Source organism: Falco cherrug, chromosome 7 (assembly GCF_023634085.1).
Source record: "Falco cherrug isolate bFalChe1 chromosome 7, bFalChe1.pri, whole genome shotgun sequence".
Lineage (NCBI taxonomy): Eukaryota > Metazoa > Chordata > Aves > Falconiformes > Falconidae > Falco > Falco cherrug.
Window position 1 is genome coordinate 44,110,697 of NC_073703.1, and position 22,857 is coordinate 44,133,553.

Sequence of the window (22,857 nt, forward strand, 5' to 3'; positions counted from 1 at the left end):
TGGTTTGCATGATCAGTGGTTCTGATGAGAAGTGGTAAGTCTATAATAAAACCAGCTGCTTTCAAACAGAGCAAATGGAACCTTATCAGAAATGTACGTGCTTAGATTGCATCTTTAAATGCCCAAAGTAACATAAAGTACAAATGCAGCATTTGCAAAGTGGAAGTCTGACATCAAAGACAGATCAGATAATTCTATTACGAAACACTTTTCAAAAATGTCTGAAAATACAACTGACTCACAAGTTATAATTTGAAATAATTTTTTGATTTAATACTGATAACCCGAAACTTCTTCCCAGCTGGTCTGCTAATGCTGATTTTATGGAAAGATAAAGTTAGTTAATAGCATAAAAAGTTGTTAATCAACTGGAGAGCTGAAGCAGGGAAAATGGTATGAATGATGTCTTTTGGATGTAAGGTACTACTCTTTCAGGTGTATGCATTAAATTACAGGATATTAGTGAAGTATCCTTTTTTTTTAAATCACTTTATGTTGCAGTTCTGGAGCTTGTGTGGCAATTCATTGACACCAAAACGTGGTGTTTTTGGCAAAACTGGTGATCTCCAAACTATATTGTGCCTAGCCTGTGCCAGGGATGAAGTGACATATTCTGGTGCACTGAATGGAGATATATATGTGTGGAAAGGAATCAACCTTGTACGGACAGTACAGGGAGCACATGCTGTAAGTATATCTTTTTAAATTAATATAAAATGTTAGATAGATTTCTGGAGAGCTGGAAAGGGCAATGCAAGATCACGTGGTCTGTGTTCCTAAAAAATTTCAGTGACTGTTGCCTATGATTGCTGTTATGGTAGAAAGTGAGTGCTAGACTGAGAAATACATTCAGATGTCTATTTATGTCTCCCATTATCGTTGATGAGGGACTTAGTAATCAATAAAGCCTGGAATGCATTTAAGTTTACTCTTAAGTAGACATGTATTAGTCTGTTCAATTACCATGCGTGGGTATATATAATGACATTTTATATACCAGAGTTGAGTATATAGCTGCTTGCCCCCAAAGAACAGGGATCTGTTTTGTCTGACTTTCTTTTGTGGATGCCTCATTAATCCAAAAGCATCTAAGGTGGCCTGGACACCTATATTTAGGCAATTGGTGTTGAAACAAAGAAACAGGTCGGCAGAGAGGCTGTGGACTCTCCATCCACTTCTCTGTCCATTTGGTGACACTTGCAACATGGCTGGGCACACCCCTGAGCAACTTGCTGTTATCTGAACCTGCTTTGAGCAGGGGTTTGAACTAGAAGCTCTGCAGTTTTCTCCCAACATCAACTAATCTGTCATTTTGTGAACTGAGTCCTGCTGGCTGGTTGTCTGGTAACTCTAGAGTCCGTTGATTCTATGAACTGTAATGTAAGCCCAAACGCCTATCTCGTTTGTAGACACATATGTTTTAAGTAATTTTAGCTCGATTCAATCACTCTTCCTTGACCTATGTTTTCTGCCTCTTACTGTATTCATTCAGCTTTTTAGAATAGTATACAGCTTTGAAAAGTGAAGACATATCAGTGAAAGTGTAATAAATTTTTTTTCAAAAGTGCTTGGTAAGACTTCCTTTTACTTTTAATCAAAATGTTTAATGTAACTATGAAGTAATTATGGGTTTGCTGCATATTTTTTTTATTTTATTTTCCATATTCTTTCAAAGCATATGGTTTTGCAATTAAAGTAGGTAGCAAAAAAACACTTGGTGGTTTGCAATCTAATTTGTGCATGCCAGACTATGAGAGTCTTCATTTTCTGTCATAGCAGTAAGTCATATCTGGTTATATAATGCAAGATTCAACTTCTAACTTGACCAAGTATCAATTCAAAAACAAAGCAAATCAATTTCTGGTGGTTTTAACCTAAGCAGCATGAAAATGCCAAGGTAACTTTATGAAGCTATATTATTTGCTGGTTGAAGGTTGATTTTCATTTCAGAGAGCATTGTACTTTCTAGATAATGTTTGAAGTTCTCTTATTAAAAATTGAAAATAGTGTGAAAACACAAGCATATGAGTTCCTATATTGCAACTTTGAAATTCTAAGTAAAATCAATAGCAATTATTCTTTCTTACAATAATGTGTTTGTTTTAACTGGCAGTATTGGACTGGATGGGATGATGTATATAACTGAAGTATTAAAATCACTCTTTATGATTTGATCAGGTAGAATGGACGGGACCCAAAGTGATGAATAATATGTATGTGGGAGAGGTTGCAGTCAGTCTGTAGTAAGGAGACTCTTGGTTTACTGATGATTTAGAAATGTGCATTCAGGACGGTTGCAGCTTGTTGAATTAACTAATAATTTAAAATTGATTGGACTGCTTATTCAGACAGCTGTATAATGACAATGTATCTGATTATGAACAAAAATAAAGTTATGAAGAACATAAGCGTGGGAAACATAACCTAGACTATGTTCTGCACTTGAGATTTCATTACATACATGTAAGTTATGTGTATTAAAATACATATATATACACACATGCATACCCTCCTGTATGCATCTATAGAAATACTATAATATATTAAAGAAAGCCCAAATTATAAACCAAGAAGTAGGAAGGTATATTTTAGCTTTCAAATATTCCCTGATTCTTATTCTATACCTTCAGATTTGGTTTTAGTGTTCATATTAGTATTCAATAGTGTTCTGTTCTGTGTTTTCCTAAGGTGATGTGCACATTTACTTTTTGATGTTGAAGTTAGTGGAAGTAAAATTTTTAAAATGCTTATACTGCATATGCACACCTGGATTCCCAGAGGCAAGAATGCACTTTGTCTTCTATCCAAAACTGATCAGGAAAATACACTCCCATCCTGTTAAATGCTGTAGTAGACACCCGTCCTGTATATTCATGTATTTGTTACTTGGAGTGTTAGAGTTCCAATAGTTTATTTCTCAGAATAATGCAGTGCTTTTCAGCTGTTTCAGTGTGAAATGACCCAACTGATAAAAGTAGGATGATGAGAGCTTGTTGCTCCATTAGCTTATGTGCTGTGTCGGTTCTTTGTTGACCACAAGATCAAATTTGAAGTGCCTTGCTCCTTACTTTCAGTAGCGTCGGTGGATGGAGCTCAGGTGACCTTGGAGTAGGTCTCATCTAGCCTTCTAGTTCTGCTTCTGTCCTTTAGGCTCAATGGAGTTGTAATTTCCAGTACTGAAAATTAAGTAAGGGCACTAGTCCGTGGCTTTGGAATTGATTTTCAGAAGAGATTAGAACCACTACAAATCTCACCAATTTCAGGGGGGAAAAAACCCCCACAATAAAATCTCTTCTGGAAGCTTACTTTCCAACAAAATTAACCCTTTTTTTTTCTTTTTTTTTTTTTTTTTCCCCCAGAAGAATACTACCTTAAAGGATAATGTTGTCAGACTATGTAAGCACAAAATAGAGCAGCTTGGAGTAAGAGTGCCGCTTCAACCACACTAAACTATTACCATCATGTTTTACAGTTATTTTATACTTAATTTCAGAAATCATTTATCAATGGGGCTTCTCATCCACTCTTTTAAAAAAGAGATGCAAGTGTAAATGATAACATTTGTGATGTACATGTGTTAAAAGCAGTGTGCCCATAGTAGGGAATTGATACAGATTTTTGTAGACTATATGATAGTGCTGGAATTGTCCCTGCATGCCTGTTTATCACCCTGCATTATTACTCCTCGACAGGCTTGAATTAAACTGCAAATTTATTCAAGGAAGGCATGTCTTATTATTTGCATAAAGTACCATGTATTCCTTTCTTGCAGCATAAACAGTAGGTACCTGAGATGCAGGAAACATTTTCTAAAGCACATTAGTGATATGAGGATATAGTTCATCCAGCTGGCAGTGGTCTACATTAATATAAAAAATGGGTTCTTCTCCAAACTTTGGCTATCTTTGTTACAGTTACCCTAGCTGAAAACATTTTTCATTTTATGAGTAATTCAATGTGAAAAATAAGCCATGCTGTCCTAGTATAAGCAACTGAGGAAACAGATAGCAACTTTAACACTAGCAAGCAAAATAAGAATTCACAGCTAAGCCAGATAATCTGTCATCTGTCACAGCAATACTAAGAACTGTAGACAAGAAAGAATAGTTTCCAGCAGATCCCTATCTGAGTTTGAGTAGTAACAAAGTTGAAAGCAAATAGGTTGGGATGACTGGGGAATTAGTTGGAAGAGGACTGGAGAGTTCAGTTAAAGTAGAAGTAGGAGTGAAAAGTAGAAAAAGATGGAAACGAGCAGGGGTTAAGAGTAAAGACACAGAGTTCATGCGCAGGGAACACTGGATAGCAATGGGAATCTCAAATTCTAGTTTTGCTGATATCTCCTAAATAATATGACTAATAATGAAAGCTTAAAAAGGGAGAAAGAAAACAGAGCAACATGAAAGCATATGTAAGTTCACTGGCACTGGTAGTACTTCAGGAGATTATTTGCAGGCAGCGCATCTGATTCTGGAAAGTTAACATATACCTTGGCTAAAAAAAAAATACAATTTCTTAGATGTCTCATTTTTGTACCAGTGCAAAGAACAGACTATGGAGTCTTCTATTTATTTTATCATCTTATATGTTCTAAATTCAAGGTAGACCATGACTGTTAAGATACATATATACACACAAGATGTTACTTGGGTACTAAAACAAAATAGCATCTTTATTTAAAAACACTGTATGTTTTAAAGATTCTTGTATGCTATGCCTTTGCCTTGCATAGTAAATGTATATAAGATGCTTTCTCAGCAGCTGAATAATTTATTTTGAGATAGTCTTTCAGAGGTGCACATTAAAGTTGTGTGGATTGATGTCAGAAACTGAGGTTAAATAACAGGCTTGAGGTTAAATAACAGGCACACTGTTAAAACTACTGCACGCCTTTGTCAGTTTGCTGAATACTGATTAAATATAGATGGAAACAATATAATGAACTTAAATGAATGGTTTTAAGCTTGTATCATGTACCAACACATTAAGTTATGGCGTATTTTTCTCGTACTGCTTAGACTAGTCATGAATTTGAAAGGTAACTGTCCATTTATTTCAGCCAATGAGAGGCTTATAGGCAACTATTTTAAATTCTTGTAGTAATATACCCATTTTCTAACTGTTCTGTGGGTGATTTGTTAGATAGGAAGATTAAATTTCACAGTAATGGCTCTCTATTGTAGACTTACTGACACCAACCTTAAATGTTTGCATTCCATTTCCTTGCTATGCAGTATATATTGGGAGAGACAGCGTCTTAGGATAAGTGCTGAACATACATGTTGCTTTACATGGTAGCATCTATGCCCTAAATTGTGTCTAGGAGTAAAAAGGAGGCACTGGGGTTCTTACTGAACTGTTATAATGTCTCTGTTCTCTGTGTTGCTCAGCTGTAGTCACTTCTGAAGTTTCCATAGGATTTTTCAAGCTTGATACTAATTATAGCAAACTGCAGTCATGTGTGTTAGGAATGGCATAGCCAGAGTTAGCGTGATGGATTTTATATAAACAATTGCATTTAGATAAATTACACGTGGTTTTTGTCTAGTGGAGGCAAGATAGGTACAGCAGCAATAGAAACACTGAGACTACCTCACTATTGGAAGCTTCTTGGATATAAGGAGTGTCAAAATATTCATGCAATAGAGACCATCTTTGTCAAGTTCTTGTACTTCTCCAGCTTTGAACTATCATTTCTGATAAATCTGGGCATTTATTTCTTTGTTCTCATTCAACTCCTTTTTTTATTTTTTTTTAATTTGAGGGAACACAGATGTGATATCAACTGGTTATATTGGAAAAATAGGAAATATTCTGCATTCTGAGAAGACTGCTGATCAATTTGAGGCGTTATTTCCAGAATTTTTCCATTCATTAGGAAGTGTAATGAAAAATTTGTAACAGAATAAGGCAGTCTGTATGTCAAACTTCGTAACTTTTAAGGTGGAAGACTTATCTACACCCTGTATTTTGATTCAGGAGCACAGTCGGTCTTTGTTGCTCACGCTATTCAGTTGGATCAAACAAAGTCAATGCAATTGTTTGCCTCTCATTTCTGGTAGAAGGCTATTGACTGTCAAGAATCACATTATGTTAATGACAGTTTCAGGCTGAATGATTAAGAGAAGCATGAAGAGTCCAAAGTTGAGTTGCATTAACAGTCTTGGCAGTTCCTAAAAGGAAAGATTTAGTGGAAGAATTATGACTGGCCAAGCTACCAGAGTAAAGAAACTGTCTTTTCCTCATTAAGTGTGAGCCTAACAATTAAGTGAAGACTAGCTAAGCTCAGCTTCTTCCATTAGGTACTTACAGTCTCCATTAATAAGGCACTTTTTTTGTAGCTTTCATCTAATAATTCTATTCCAGTGGCACATAGACTGAAATGAGAATGTCCTATTACATTTCAAGAGATTGAGCAAGCATAACATCTGTGAAATCTCCTTGACAACCAGTATGTCCTTTTCAAGATAAGAATATTCTGTGAAATGGAAAACAGATTAATCCTGGATCCACTTGATCTTATCTTCAGAACATTCAGCCAGCTTCCCACATCGCCAAATGTCTGATTCTTTTTTTAATACTGACTAATTAAATCATGGAATTCAGAATGAGTTAATTAAAGGAAAGGGAATAATTCTATTATCAAGGTTGCATTCCAAAAAGAGCTTTAAAATATTTAAATATGCCAGAACTTGGTCAGAAATCAGTATATGGTACAAAATGAGCCAAAATTCTTCTAGCCTTTTTTTTGCTTAATGGCACTGAAAAGTTAATGTAGTAAAACAGACAAACAGACACCACCCCCACCCCCCAAAAAAATACAGTTTGGGTAGTATTTTCAAAAATCTCTAGGCTCTTAAAGAAACAGAAAGAGGATTTTCAGGACATTAGAGATAATGGGAGTTAGCCTTTTAATCTGCTTATGATTTAAAAATTGCACTACAATTCTGTTGAGGCAGATACTACTCCTGAAAATATGGCTTGTCTTAAAAGCCTGTGTCCTGAGGATGGACATGACACGTCAAGAAATTTGAGTTCTGTCACCCTAGTATTTAAATTTTGGTTGTCATTTGACATTCTAATATGCTTTTTTTGTGAAAGCAGAGAGATTTCTTTTTTCTCAAGTTGGAAAGTGATATTCTTTCTACTTGATGCTGGAGAAGCAAACACAGTCCATATTTCATTATGATTAGTCTATTACGATATTTTCCTTAGTTATAATTTAAGAAAAAACAGCTTAGTAGGAGAGAATACTCATGAGTACTTGGGAATTCTCACAAGCCACAACACTGGATGCTAATTTGTTCTGTAAGTATACAGCTTCTTCTCCCAAAAGCCAATCTGTCCTTTGCAAATTGCTTTCACGTTTGGGTTTACTGTGCTTCATTACTGTGAAATTCAGACCCCCAGCCAAAGAAACTGTTGGAAGTTTACAAACTTGAAATTTCAGAACAGTATTCTAGAAGATATATGTATGGTATTGGCTCTTCTACCTTCTTCTGTGCAGGAGTTGGAGACAGATTTTCCCTTCCACCGTTTTTAATGCTCGTTTTTAATGTTTTTAATGCTGTTTTCTTTTGTCATAGCTGAATATTAAATATTTTCAATAAATATACATTTTTTTAAAAAAAATCTTGTAGGCTTATTAGCCAAAGTTGCCCTTTCAGTAGCTTTGCTTACTGAAATGTGTGAGCTACTACTGAAAATAAGACTAATGAGTTGTGTAAGTACGTGTATGCTATTTAGATAATGTATCATGTTTACATCAAATATAGTGGCTATGTGATACAGTATATTTATTTTAATAATGGATATATCCTCCTTATCTCTTCATTACCCTGAAGAAAACATGTATCAAGTGAATTAAAGAAAATATGTTGGGGTTTTTTTCCTGATATCTAATTTTAAAATGAGTTTATATTATGTATTTTTAAATGTTGTAAAGAAATCACTGGTTTTCTTATATTTTGCTTCTAAACTTAAGTTTTACATCAGTAGTCTTTGGCTTAAAATTTTAAAAAGTCCCAGATGTTTTTTATCTGGTTGCATAGAAGCTGCAACAAAGGCCCTGAACCAAGCCTAAGGGAGATCAGTGGAAATCTTCCTGCTGACATTTGTGAGAGTTGGACCAGATCCTAAGGCAAGAGGATATGAAACTAAACTCTTTCTAGGGATAAGAAGCAGCATCACTATGATCATCATCTTCAGGATGAAAGCAGTATTGCAACAATTCTCTTACCTTACTGTTTATCATTGAATTTGAATTCTGCTTGGTTTGAGTTTGTTTCTATTTCTGACTCTTTCATATTTAAAGCTTGTATTAATTGCATGTTTATGCTATTTTCAACAGCGTAACACATAGGAAGACAATCAATACTGGCATGGATGAGAGTTCCACTTTCCCTAATGGTATCTCTAATATTTATATGTTGTTAAAAAAAACTTTCTTCTCTCTTCAGGCAGGAATTTTCAGTATGAACGCATGCGAAGAGGGGTTTGCCACTGGTGGCAGGGATGGCTGTGTTCGCTTGTGGGACTTAAATTTTAAACCAATTACTGTGATAGATCTCAGGGAAACAGACCAGGGATATAAAGGTAAAAAAGAAGTTTGTCACTTTTCATATACAAATAAGATAGGAAATTTACCAGTCTTTTGAACAAGAAAGGACTTTTGAAAGGTTGTTTCATGTATGTTACTGTGAACTATTTGCTAGGAAGGAAATTTGATCGTGCCTACTCATATGAAGGTTCCATAGTACTTCAAAGTTACTGTAAAACATAATATGAAGTTGTAATTTTTTTTCTTTTAAACCAATAAAATGCACATCTTTCTATAGCACAGCGGCTTTTACCTAGAAACAGTAATGCTTTAAGAGAAGTTAGAAGCAACAGTGAGATCCACAATGTAAAACAGTGGAGTACAAAAATTGCATTTGCTAGTTACACAAATTTTCATAACTATTTGGAAGTTACCTACAGTTTCTTAGGGCTTAGAACACTGCTTACACGTTCTACCTATGATTTCAATTACAGTTTATGGCATGCTAAAATTTTACATTTAGCAGTCTATAGCATGTTTTGTCAGTGTTCTAGATATTGTTGCTGTAGTGATTCAGGAAAAGAATTCAGATGTATGCTAAAGTAGTAATGTCAGTTACGATATTGGTTTTGCTGGCATTTGGTTTTCTTTGCCCCCAGTCACTTTGTTATCTTTTAGTATCTTGCCATGAATTTGGCAATGTGCTAGAATGTCTGATGGCAATCAGATATTCAGGATCAATAAACAACTGATTACAAGTTAAATCTTCGTATCCTGTAATTGACTTCACATTCCCACCAAGATTATGAAATATTGCAATGAGATGGAGCTCATTCCATTTTAAATGCCCTGTAGTACACCATCTCTGTTTTAAATTGAATTTTACTCAGCTGCTGTTTTTGAGCTCTGTTGCATGTAGTTGAAAGCTTTGTTTCATTCCCCGTTAATTCTTTCCAACTTGTTCTCCACTCCCGCTTGCCTCTCTTTTGATGGAACTTTCTTGCCATGAACTCTTTTGGTTCCTCTTTTGTCACTTACGTGAACTCCTTCCTTGCTTTTTGACTTGTCAGATGCCCTTGACAGAACTAATAGCTTCTTAAAAATGCTGAATTTAATAAATTCAGTTTTCTGAATTTCTTCCCTTCAGTCTTTTTTCGTATTGTATCCTTTTGAGGATTGCCTTTATGACCTGTCCTTCTACTCATTTTCTTAATTGCTTATTCTGCTGCTGCTATACCTTACCTCTTGGTAATCTGTGAACATGAACTCAAGTTCTACATCCTTGTGAATGGTTCGTAGAGCAGTTAGCTCTAGATACTTCTGCAAGTAGTCAAACTGCTTTTCAAAATATCTACCAACACCAATAAGAAGCTCCAAATTACTAAAACAAGTGTCTTAATCATCCTTCATCAAAGATTCTGATTGTTTCCTTCTTTACTTTTTAATCACTGTAGACAATACAGCCATATAATGTCTTGATTATAGGGCTGAATGGTAAGGTGGTTAGATTCACCCGTGCAGCACAGTAGGAACAAATCTGTAAAGCAAAGCAGCTGGTGTGGAGGTAGAGTAACACAATAGACACATTTTGAAGTGTGTTTGAGGGGCATTAGGTCTAGTCTGGTTCAGTGGACTGAACATTGTATTGCAGTTGGGAGTGCACTGAACGCAATCCTGGATCACATCTTACAGTTCTGTTCATATGGAGGGAGTCTTATTTGTGTGTTTGAAGGCTATCTTGTGATGTAAAATATGGTAGGTAGGCATGATCAAGAGCTTTGCTTTGAAAGCTACCTTTGTCAGTGCAAATGCATAAAACTGGACTGCTAATAACCCATTCATTGTTTCCGAGTCTTGCAAAGTTTTTCCAATGTAGATTTAATAACTTAAGGCTCTTCTTTTCCCTCTACATAGTTAAACCTCCTTTTTTTCAGTACATCAACTCACACCATTGCATTATTCCTTTCTCTCATCCAGTAGATACAATTTTTCTCACATATTAATTCAGAGTAGTTTTTCAAAGATTATTTTTGAGCTACTGTCAACAAAATTCAGTGTTTAGGCAAAGGGGATTACATTAGGCATTGCTACTATCTGATTATCTACACTTTAAATTGGCAAAATTGAGTTGCACCATCAGAATGTGATAAATATAGTCTGTTTTAAAAGGTGCACACTGCTAAGATTGGGCATCTAAGACTAGACTGGGTTCACAGTATACAACTGTCCTAACTTCCATTTTATTATTCCCAACCTTATCTACAAAAAAGTGCAGCTTTTGAGTGCTCATTTCCACTGTAAGCCTGGAAACTAATTCAGTGTCTAGAAATACATGTTAAATTCCATCATAAACCCTTCTCATCTCTCTGTATGTTGTTTCTGTTTGATTTATTTTTATTTTCTATTTAGTGGGAAAATAATTCCAGATACTATTAAGATGTTACAAAGATTTGCTTTAGGGGGAGCATCTCAGAAACAAGCTGGCGAGAATTAGGCTTTTTGACAGTCCTACATATAATGCATGTTCCACCGATGCTGCTGTCAAATACTTTATGTTCATCTAGCTAGTACTAAGGTCCATGGTTTGATCAGAAATTGTAATTTATGTTGTCTGCTACCTTTGATTAAAGATATTAAATGTGTAATTTCAGATGCAAATGTCAGTATTATTTTTCTTTGTCAGAGATCTTGTAATACAAGAATTGGGTACATGTCCGTTATTAAAATAAGGCTCACATTCTATTTATTTTAGAACTTTTGTAATACTAAGCTTGAAATGTTAATGTTTCAAGGGCAGTCTCTGTTATATGGAATAGGTAAACAGAGTAAATGGAGGAGTAAGAGAAGGTATATGGATATTTCTTGATATTTTCTTTTATGTTTTGTCATGTGCTACGTTATCTTTATTTCACAAATTCTCAGGGTGTATTTCCTGGTAATAATCTCTTCTACAGGTCTGTCTGTAAGAAGTGTTTGCTGGAGAGGAGACCATATACTCGTTGGGACACAGGATAGTGAAATTTTTGAAATTGTGGTGCATGAGCGTAATAAGCCTTTCCTGATAATGCAGGGGCACTGTGAAGGGGAGCTGTGGGCTTTGGCTGTCCATCCTACAAAACCACTAGCAATGACTGGAAGTGACGATCGATCAGTCAGGTTAAATCTTGTTTGTTTGTTTAACTGCATACAGTTTTATACAAACAATTAATTTTGTAGATAACCTTATTGAAATGTGTACATGTAAAAGGTATTAAAATGCAGCATTGAAGTGCTGCTGAGCCAATGAAGTTATACATGAAATTAGTACTCTCTAGTAATAAAATATAGTGGAAATGCATATTTCACAAAGATGAAATGTACAACATTTGAACAAATTTCATTTAGCCTAACATTAAGCACTCATACACAGGTATCCTCTGTGTGTTTCCTTTTCAGGAGTTATGTTAGGTATTCACAGGTTACAATGAAAAAAACATTGTAAAAAAACTTACGATTTTTACTCTTGCCATACTCACTTTGTCACGTTGCAAATTAACTTTTAGCTGGGGCGTTTCGTCAAACTTAATGCATGCACAGTAAATAGAATCTATATTCTGAGAAGACCCAGTAAATTACTCCCTTTTACAGGGTCATCTTTCTTTTGTGTTTAAAACACCTTTTCTCTTCTTTCTTAGAAATCAAATGTGTCGGCATTTTTGTTAAATACATTAAGCATAACATTGTTAAGCAAAGTAGTAGTTGAATTATGGGTATTAAAATAATGTTGTAGAATTCCAAATATATCTTGTAAATTATAGATGTTGTAATGTATCTTGTAGTAAGAACTTACATGTTATAATATTGTCTAGTTATATGTGAGGATAATAATTACTTGTTAATAGGAAAGGCTATGTTTACAGTGAGCAAAGTCTTTAATTGTTCTTTAGTGTTCTTCTTGGCTAAAATGATTAGCAAAATAGTGGAATGTTCAGAGTGATCTAACAGTATATATTGTTATGTCATTCTTTTTATATTCAGAAAATGAAACAAAATTATTCTGCCCCTGCATTTTGTCATTAAATTAGATATGTAAAAAATCACTATTTTACATATAAGAATATTCACTGCTGAATGCAAAATTCACACTTTTGTCTTAGATTTTCCTTATGGAAATTTATTTTAGAATAGGACACTACTATGTCCAGCATTCTGCAGAAATTGGAGGCTTCATGCTGTCTATGACACAGCTACAAACCACTCCTTACATTTGTAATTATATCTTTATTTTAGAATTTGGAGTTTAATAGACCATGCTCTGATTGCCCGGTGCAACATGGAGGAACCCATTCGCTGTGCTGCAGTTAGTACTGATGGAATCCATCTTGCTCTTGGAATGAAAGATGGCTCATTCACTGTGCTTCGAGTCAGGTATGTTACAAAATTAAAAACAGATGTGTTACTAACTCTTTCAAGTGTGTTATGTAATTGCTTTTATAAATTGTATGGATATTGGCACTGTAGTGACCAATACATGAGATCGCTTGCATTTCTGTTTTAAATTACTGATCTTGAGGGTGTTCAGATTTTTTTAAATGTGTGTGCTACATGTATTCATGTTGTTCCATAACAACACATTTGAAAAAGTGTATTTGTCTATTTGCGAAGAATGGCAGTCTTCTAGGAAGTGTTTTACTTTAGGTTTTAGCTTTACTGATTATTCTTAAATTATTAAGAAATATATCTCCATTACTTCCTAAATTGTTTCCATGTGTTGGAATGCTCCTGTCAGCACATCGTGCATACAAACACAGTGCTGCTTTGTGGCTGTGATCCCACAGTTTTAAAGTGAAAATGAGATCTGTCTCTCATGTTAGTGAAGTTTTTCTTCCCTGAGTGAACAAAGATCTAGTAATCTACCTGGTTAACTTTTTCTGTGGACCTAGCTTGAACAGTTCCTTTTTTCCCTCTCCCTCAGCCCAGTGCAACATCTCCATGTGTTAGTGTTCCCTTCTCCTTTTTTGGCCAGAAGCCCTGCCCAAGTCTAAAAATAGGAGTGGGAGTGTTGTGTTTGTACGTATGATACTGAAGTTCACTTCATCATTTCACAATTTTGTCCCTTTCTAAAACCTGGGAATTTGACAGTGTGAAAAGGCTCTGCTATACTTATGACATGCTTTCTTTCATACTACAGAGATATGACTGAGGTTGTTCATATCAAAGACAGGAAAGAAGCTATTCATGAACTCAAATATTCACCAGACGGGAACTTCCTAGCTGTTGGTTCCAATGACAGCTCTGTGGATATATATGGTGTTGTTCAGCGGTACAAGAAAGTTGGAGAATGTATTGGATCTTTAAGTTTCATCACCCATATGGATTGGTCTTCGGACAGTAAATACTTACAGACCAATGATGGCAATGGGAAGAGACTTTTTTATAGAATGCCAGGTAAGATTCTGAGTTGCTTTTGTGATACTTGTTAGCCATTACTGAAAGAATATATAGTAGTTTTGTAAAAACAGCCAAGTACAGATCCTCGGTCGAAGCACTGGGTTATAGATATATTTTTTTTCTAAGTTCATGTAAATATTTGTTTTATTAGAATAAGTACAGCATTTTCTAGCAAAGGTGCTTAAATAAATCTTATCCTTATGTGTTTACTCTTCTTCATAACGCATCTTTTCATGGTAGAGATGCTGGCTTATAATGTATTTCTCAAAACTAAATCTTTACTCCTACTTTTTTAGAAAAAGTATTGCATTCAAATTCGATTTTGCAATAGCTTAATAGCTTTGTACTTACTAAGCTTGGTTATTAAATGGATTATCATTTGCTTGCACTGTATGTCTTTTAAAATGTGTGAAAAAATTAGTATGTTTCATCTCGTAAGAGTCATCTGGTTTTCTACAGCTATGTTTGTAGCAGAACTGAGGAATTTAACTTAAAAGAGGTTTTACAGTGAGAAATTTGTAATAGATAGAAACAGTTGGAATGCAAATGAATTTGGAAGTATAATGGGATTAGGTAACTGCAGAGAAAATAAAGAGTAGCGGATGTAAGGATGCCAGAATGTTAGGAGTTGCTGGAAACAAAAAAATATTGAAGCTGTGATACACATGATTCAATCATGCAACCTTCAGAATGAATAAAAATATCAAAATGAAATTTAGCTGGGCAGTCTACTGATAACACAGGTTCAAATGTGTCTTTTATGGCAGAGGACTGTTCAAGAAAATTAGTATATTATGTAAAGTTAAAATACACTTTTCAGTTTCAAAGTTTGTGACAACCCCAGTATTGTAAATATTTTCAAGACAACAGTCTTCAAAACTTGACTGAACTGTCCCATACTCTTGAAACAGTTTTCATCAAGATAATTCCCTCTGCAGAGGACGCATGCACAGAGTAGGTATAACTTCAAGCTTCGAGTTTAGTAGTCCTGATACAATATGTCAAGGGCAGTGTTTGTTACAAGGTTTGACTTGTTTGTTCCGTGTGTGTACACTCTTTACATAATATCATTATATATTATCACCACTTAGTATATTCTCCCTTCTTTTGTTGCACAATATTTATGCTTTGCACTGTACATTATTCACAGTTCCATGGAGGTTTTTATAACTGTCTTTGCTGAAGCATCTAATTCATTCAATGCACAAGTTCGATTTTGTGCACTGAGGCAGAAGATAGGTAAGAAAAAATATTAAGTGAGAATTTAATTAGACTGTAACAAATGCACACACATTGGAGGAGCAATTTGAAGTTATATAGGCAGCTTTCAGCCTGGTGTTTCTCGATACATTAGAATGTGAGATTGTGAAGGCTTGTCTGTGAAAAGAGTTTAGCAAAGTCAGTGAAGTTAGAGGAATCTCCTAAATATTTCAAGGTAGTGATTGGAATTATATAACACTTGAAATTCCACTATAAATGAGTAAGGAACTTACAGTTGGCTAATACAAGATCTGTAGGATTTAGTCATGGATATAACCAGTATTAGTAGTCATCGTTTACATGGATTAATGATTGAAAGAGATTACAAGGTAAACCTTGTCAAAGGGTGCAGTTATTTCATCCAAGCTGAAGGATCTTCAAACAGGGCACTTGAGTTCCTTGCCAGTTTTTGGAGGGGTATATAGTAGTGTATACTTTTCCTCAAGTGTGGGGTTTTTTATGTTTTGCTTTTCTTAAGTTTTCCTTTCTGATTTATTTGCCTTTTTATCTTTTCTCTATGGTGTTTTTTTCTTTATTCCAGTCCACTTGAGTTCTCCCTTGCCCTATTCCTCTGTTGAATACTTACCTTCTTATAGTACCTGAGGCTGCTCACTCCTACATACTATTCCATCCCCTCCCACTAGCCAGAATGCAATTAGCAATAAGACAACTAAAAAAAAACCAGCCCAGTTGCCTTCAAATTTGTTGCTGCTGAAGACTGATGTGAATTGTTGGCACTGTCCTGCGCAGGTTCTGCAGTTGCACACTTAGTCTGACTCACAACTTTTACATTTGCTTGCATTGTTCTTGTGTTGCTCCTGCACTCTGCTTCTGGCCATTCCTATATATGTATTAAAATACATATATTAAATGGGCAAAGCTTTGGTCTGACTCAGTTAAGCTCTTAGATGAAACTTTGTGGGATTGGAACAATCTTGCTACAGTTAAAGCTGCTGATGTGAAAGATAATGTAGCAAGGTTCTAAGCATTAAATTGGTATTTTCAGTAACACACATTCTGGCCATATCTAAATGAGTTCTTCAGCTTTTGCTCTAGGTTGATCCAGGTTTCTAGAACAGTTCAGCAACAGAATTTTCCCAAACTTTATCTTAAAATGGCTACATGTATTTTTTCATAAACATTTAAAAATAACAAATCCTCAAGCAAATATCAAGAAATAATAAAAACTGTAAAGATCCAAACCCATGAACTTCTGCTAAATAGTCTTGAGAAGCCTTACTTCTGATCATCCTGTTGGTCATAATAGAGAATATTAGATCAGGACAGTTTTAGAAGTCAGGTTTTAATTCTGTCTCACTTGGATTTGATTTCTGGAGAACTTAAAACGATTCTACATTCTTTAAGATTGCGTAAGTGAATGCTGAAAAATAGTTCTTTATTTTTGTTCTTAGGTGGAAAAGAAGTAACAAACAAGGAGGAATTAAAAGGCATTCAGTGGGCATCATGGACCTGTGTTTCTGGCCTTGAAGTTAATGGAATCTGGCCCAAATATTCAGATATAAATGATATAAATTCTGTGGATGCAAATTTTATTGGGCAAGTTATGGTTACAGCTGATGATTATGGAATAGTAAAGCTCTTTCGATACCCATGTCTAAGAAAAGGTAGTATCTTCAAGTTCAGTTATAAACGTATATTTTTGAATTTTGGTTATTCAAGAAAAAGGTTTTAGAAATCTTGTTTTTTGAAAATTATAAATGGCAAATACTTATTTTTAAAAGTTTAGTTTGAGCTCAGAGGTGTAAAACAATAACAGGCCGGTATATTAACAGCTGTAATAGTTACTGTATTTTATTTGCATTTTGAATAGGATAGCCAGAAGTTCTGCCTGTATTTTATTTCGTAAAGTAGATATCTCTCTCTCTCTCTCTCTCTCTCCCCCTCCCTCCCTCCTTCCCATTTAAAAAATAGACTTTCATGAGGTGATGCAATATTTAATCTTTTATGAGAAACATATATTTTAAGTATTTCAGCTTGGTCTTCAGGCAGTTTTCATCCTCTGTGATGGAGATTTGGGCTAGGAACTAAAAAAAAATTACTAAGTGATTAGAGGCAATAAAGAAGTGAAGAGCAAAATGGTCCTGTAATCAGAGTATGCCACTGTATGTTATTTGAAGTTTAAAGACTTTTCCATCTCATTTTTCCTCAAAATTTTACTAGCAATAAGGACAAATCTCATGACAATTTTAAAACTGAAACCTCTAAAGCAAGGTATATAATTTTCAAGTTTACTGTTCAGGACTGAGTGAACAGGGGAGAGATGTGTATCTTTTCAGACGAGAAAGGCTTTATTTTTTCAGATCTGTTTGAAGACATCATTTAAGTTGAATGTTACAAATTACCAGTACCAGAGATAATCTGTCTCCAAGCTGGTAACATGATGATGGTCTCAGAAAACCTGTGAAATGTTCCCTAGCTTTTAAGAAGAGCCCTTTTAACCTAAGAAGTTTGTCTGGGACTAGATCAAGTCTCTTCAAGTTTTGAAAGGGGATACAAAAAGCTGCACTGTTGCATCATTGCACTTTGCAGCATCATGTGTTTAATGCTGGCTATGACTGCATGATCTTTGTGATAACAGGTCTTAGGATATGTCTTCAAGCAACATGTGCTTACAGAAATGGTTCTTTTTTTTTTTTTTTTTAAATGACTGATATTCCTCCACGGTTTTTCCAACTCTTTGTAAAAGGTGATATTAAAAAAACATTTCATTTCAGTCTTTCCGGTTTTATTTTTAAAGTGATAAAGCTTTTCCTGGTACCTGAGGTAATCCAAAATACGTTCTTCAAAACAGTCTTCTGTCCATTTGAAGGAGACTGTTCGTTCCCTTTTTATTGCACGAGAATTATAAAACCAAAGAAAAGGCGCAAGAATCTGTATAATGGTGTGCTACTAGGAACATCTTTTTAGTAACTGATCCAAAGATTGTGTTGTAATTATGTAGCTGTCAGTGAAAACTTTAACTTGATGTAGTTATACCACTACTGCCACTCCTACTACTGCTGAAGGTGTGAGGATATGAATGGCTATAAGTGCTTACCACTCAAATTGCACAGTGGGAATCAGTTCTACAGCATATTTAACATTTAAACAACTGCATCTTTTCAATATAGAAATAATAATTGGCAAAATCTTTGTAACAAATAGAATAAAACTAATACAATACATTTTTTTTTTTAAATCTTCCCTTAGCACACCTCGTACAGCACTGTCATATGTCTTTCTGTGTTTGACTTAAAGGTATTACATCCTGGAATCCAAATTTTTAAATTTATCTTAGATTAAAATTTAGGAATAGTACAAAAAGTTGCTGCTGTTAATTAAAATATCACTAGTAGTATGTTGAAAGAGACTTTTATTCTTGTTCTAGGAGCAAAATTTAAAAAATATCTTGGTCATTCTGCTCACGTAACAAATGTCAGATGGTCGCACGATCACCAGTGGGTTGTGTCCATTGGGGGAGCTGATCATTCTGTCTTTCAGTGGAAATTTGTCCCTGACCGGAAGTTGAAGGATGTTCTTCATATAGCACCCCAAGGTAAGTAACTTCATTAAAAAAAGAAAAATTTAAAAAAAATAAATAATAAAAAAAAGGTGTGGGACAGGGAAGGCTAAAAGAGAAGTAAAATTCTTTGGTGCAAGTATAGAAATAAATATTCAGAATTGTCAGGGTGCACAAAATTGTTCTTTAAACTTTGCCGCTGCCTGAAGTACCTGATAGCATTGCCTAACACTTGCCTGTACCCTGTATGCTCAGTCTAGCAAGACTGTGAAAAAAGTTTAACCACTGTGTTCCCTGGGCAAAGGGAAATTTAAAACGTTGTGTTATAGATTTATGAGTTCTGTGCATACTAAATTGGCAACAACTGGATGCCCATATATCACTGGGGGAAAAAAAAAAGTAGATATTCATTTGATTAAAATTTTAATATTTAGATGAAAATTTGAAAAAAGTTAATTACAATGCTTATTTTTTAAAGCAGACTATGGGTGTTTAATATTTGTAAAAATATGTAGATCATGTTTCCAGCAGTGACTTAATACAACAGTTATGACTGGTTTTCAAAAGCAAACAATTAAACTGAATGCCTCACTTGGAAATTCCTAAAGGAATGTGGAGAGTCCTTTTGGGAGATAAGTATGAAACAGACTGTTTCACCTCTAATTGCTAAGATGAGATGAAGATGTATCAGTGTGGACCCAGCTAATAGGTAAATGAATGCTGGTTCAATGGTGGCCTTGTCAGTGCCAAATGAGAAAGAAGCAATAGTTCTCTTCATCTCCTTGGTGAAGCCTCCAAAAAGCCTTTAACTGGTTTGATCGTTCATGCTATCAATTAATTTTCAACTAATTATTTCTCATAACCCAAATTTCTCACTAGCTACTGCTTCCCAAGGTAAAGTTTCTGTATCTTGTGTGGTTAAGATTCCTTGTTCCTGGATATATAACCTTAATTCTGGCTGTCTGGCAGTATGTGCGACACACTATTGATGTTAATGGCTTTCCTAACTCTGCAGTCTGCTACCATTATCAGTAGCGGTATTGTTTTTCTCTAGATCACTGATAAAAATGTTAAGTAGTATAGCTCCAACAATTGCTCTTTATTGCATATTTCTAGAAACATTTCTTACTGAGTGGTCATTCTCTCTTTGCAATTACATTTTGAGATATTTTAAAATCTGTTTGTGTTCTGGACTGATTTTGTGTCATGTTTCTTAATCAAAAAGTGTGCAATAATCAATCAAAGGTTGCAGAATGATCCAAATATATTACCATTTATCAGCCAGGACATGCTTTTCAATTTCTTTTGGAATGAAACTGCTACATTATCTGGCTTTTCCCAGAAACATTAAAAGACTACTCTTTTTCACCACATTTCCCCCCAAATTTTAGCATTTCCCATATATGATTTTTTTGTTTTGTTCTGTTCCTAATCTACCTGAAGAGTTGCTACATGCATCAGTGTCTCACTTAATCATAATTTTCTCTTTGGAGCCCTTTATTTCTCTTGTTAGTTTTTGGCAGGTGTTAGTTTCTGCTTTATACTCATTACTTCATTCTCTTCTGTTTTCCTTTCCTCTTAAATCTGATGGTGATAAAATAATTTTAATGAATGAAAAGTAACTTTCTCTCAGAAAAAAAATAATTTATCATACTGACAAGTTGGCTTGTTTCTACTGTATCAGCAGAGTTGACACTGTCACCCTGTCAATTATTAGCAGTTTATGTTGTAGTTAACACAAGCATTGATTATCAAATAAAACATTAAGCAGTTACTGTAAACACTTTCTGTTTTTTACTTAGGTTGCTTCATATTCTGTTTCTATTTTCTTGCTGGCAGAGACTCTGGTTGATTCTAATAGTGATGAATCAGATTCAGATCAGTCTGATGTTCCAGAGCTGGACTCTGAAATTGAACAGGAGACACAGATCACCTATCGTCGACAGGTAAAGATTTTAGTTTTAAAGGCAGTTGGAATGCTTCCCGGTGTTTAAGTTGGTCTTTTGTGAAGACTTCTTAAAATCTGAAAACTGGAAAGACTGAAATCTGAACCAGGAACAGGCCAACACCTTTAGAATTGTTATTATCTGATGCGTTCAAAACAGTAAGATACAACAGAGGCAGGAGAAGTGATTACATGTATTCTGCCTCATTGTAGTAGAGGTTTGGTTGTAATTTAAAAGCAAGTTACACTATACAATAGCCACCTACAGTTAATGGGAGATTTTTTTCAATGATGTCAGTAAAACATTTTTGTGGGTGGTTACTGTAGTTGAATTTTCAGAAACATGCTTTTCTTCTGAATCTCTTAATTTATAAGTGTGCTCTTTCTTAAAGGTTTACAAAGAAGATCTACCTCAACTTAAAGAGCAATGCAAAGAAAAAAGAAAAAGTGCAGCTTCTAAGAGACGAGAGCGAGCTCCAGGGAACAGTATAAGATTACATTTTGTTCATGGGTATGAAAACTAGGTTTCTTTAAAATATACAAGCTACATTTTGTGTTTTGTAGATTGATGTTTATAATTCAATAATCTTATGAAAGACTTCTAGGTCACTTGCTTTGTAATTTACTGGTTTTATTTATTTCTGTAAAAATAAATTTACACTAAATTAATAGAAAGCTTTGATGCCAAGCTAGATGAATTATGAACATAAATTCTGAAGTGAATTTGTGCTGAAGCTTTAGCTAATACTTATTGTTCGAATAGAGGTTACTAAATATAGTATTTAGCTATCACCCATATTTTTCAGTTTCTGAAATGTAATAGTTCTTTCGTGTATTATTTTGGAAGCTATGGCAGAGACTTGGTGTAGTTGAAGATGACTGGGTTCTGTACTAAGTGGTGTTTCTATCCAGTGTTTTATTAAAAAAAAAAAGTATGAACTGTTTGTACCTAATCTGAAACAATTTACATGTTCCTCTGCTAGTTTAGGTATTAAATTTAATTCTTAATAATACCTGTAAGTGTGTTAGAATTCAGTTTCACTTTATTTTTGGTGCTAATTTGACTAATAAAATTACTTTCAGATGCATCCTTGAAATCTTATGATTTCATTTTTAGGATTGGTAGTCTCACATAACTTTTCATAAGTGAAGACTTTTTCATCAGTACAAAGATGAGGTGTTTTAAAGCAAACTGGCAGTAGATGTTACTATATGTAAATAATAATCAGAAATATAAATTCCCTTGAGACAAAGCAAAACCAAAGCCTTTATTAAATTAAGGCATTGGAAATCAGGTAATACTGTGTTTTTTCTTTCTAAAGATACCTCTTTGCAGGAATACAACTTCTTTTCAGAGATATTTAAATGAGGAGATAAATTACTGTCTATAATGACACAAACATTTTTAGAAGGGCTCCACATGGAATGTTTAATAAATTAATTGACTAAGAATAGTTAATTGTTCAACTCAGCAATTTTGTCTGTAGAAGACATGGAGTCTGAGGAATAGCTTTGGAAATAATGACAACTGGGAAGTTTGGTACAGAGTTGGTTTTTTTATTTTATTTTTGGTGCTCCAGAATTCTTAGTTGAAGATTTTTGTATCTGTGTAGAAAATGCATTAAGGTGGGTAGCTGTATGTAGTCTTTAAAATTTAGCCTAAGAACCAAACCAAATGATCCTGAAGAAGATGTAGCACAAGCAAGGGCCCTGGATCTTTGGGATTATTGTTATTTCCTTCACAACAGAAGTGAAGCTTGACCAGAATATCCAGGAATGACCAGAAGTAGAATGTCCAGTTGAGTTCTGTCTGGTTACCCAGTGGGCATCAAGGAAACTAATGAAGAATCCATGCTGAACAACAGATTTTTCTCAGTGTCCAGGCTGTTAACTTTAAAGTGACCCACATCCAAGTGAGTAATAGGCATATTCGCTGATTCAGGAAGTCTGCTTTGCTTCATCTTTCTTTAGCTGCAATGGAAATGTCTTGGATGCTCCTTGAAAGTGTAAGAAGTAGTGCTTTTTTGAACTAGGGGAATAGGAAGCCCTTTTTCCTTTCTTTGTTTTTGAGCACATTAGTTTTGTGTTTTGAATTTGTCAACTGCCTTGAAAGGTGAACTTTTAAAAAAAATCTCTTCATAACCTGTAAGAAATCTTTTAAACCTC

General features: G+C 34.6%; 1 protein-coding gene across 1 annotated transcript in view; it reads left to right on the plus strand.

The window, feature by feature from the left end:
- Nucleotides 1–22,857, plus strand: part of EML5 (EMAP like 5) — a 110,727-nt gene that overhangs the window by 27,501 nt on the left and 60,369 nt on the right. Inside the window, exons 5-13 of the mRNA XM_055715104.1 lie at nucleotides 502–687; nucleotides 8,457–8,592; nucleotides 11,491–11,692; nucleotides 12,806–12,943; nucleotides 13,707–13,963; nucleotides 16,639–16,851; nucleotides 18,615–18,782; nucleotides 20,586–20,692; nucleotides 21,084–21,202. Of these exons, the coding sequence (XP_055571079.1) occupies nucleotides 502–687; nucleotides 8,457–8,592; nucleotides 11,491–11,692; nucleotides 12,806–12,943; nucleotides 13,707–13,963; nucleotides 16,639–16,851; nucleotides 18,615–18,782; nucleotides 20,586–20,692; nucleotides 21,084–21,202 (1,526 nt within the window). The remainder of the gene's footprint in view (nucleotides 1–501; nucleotides 688–8,456; nucleotides 8,593–11,490; nucleotides 11,693–12,805; nucleotides 12,944–13,706; nucleotides 13,964–16,638; nucleotides 16,852–18,614; nucleotides 18,783–20,585; nucleotides 20,693–21,083; nucleotides 21,203–22,857) is intronic.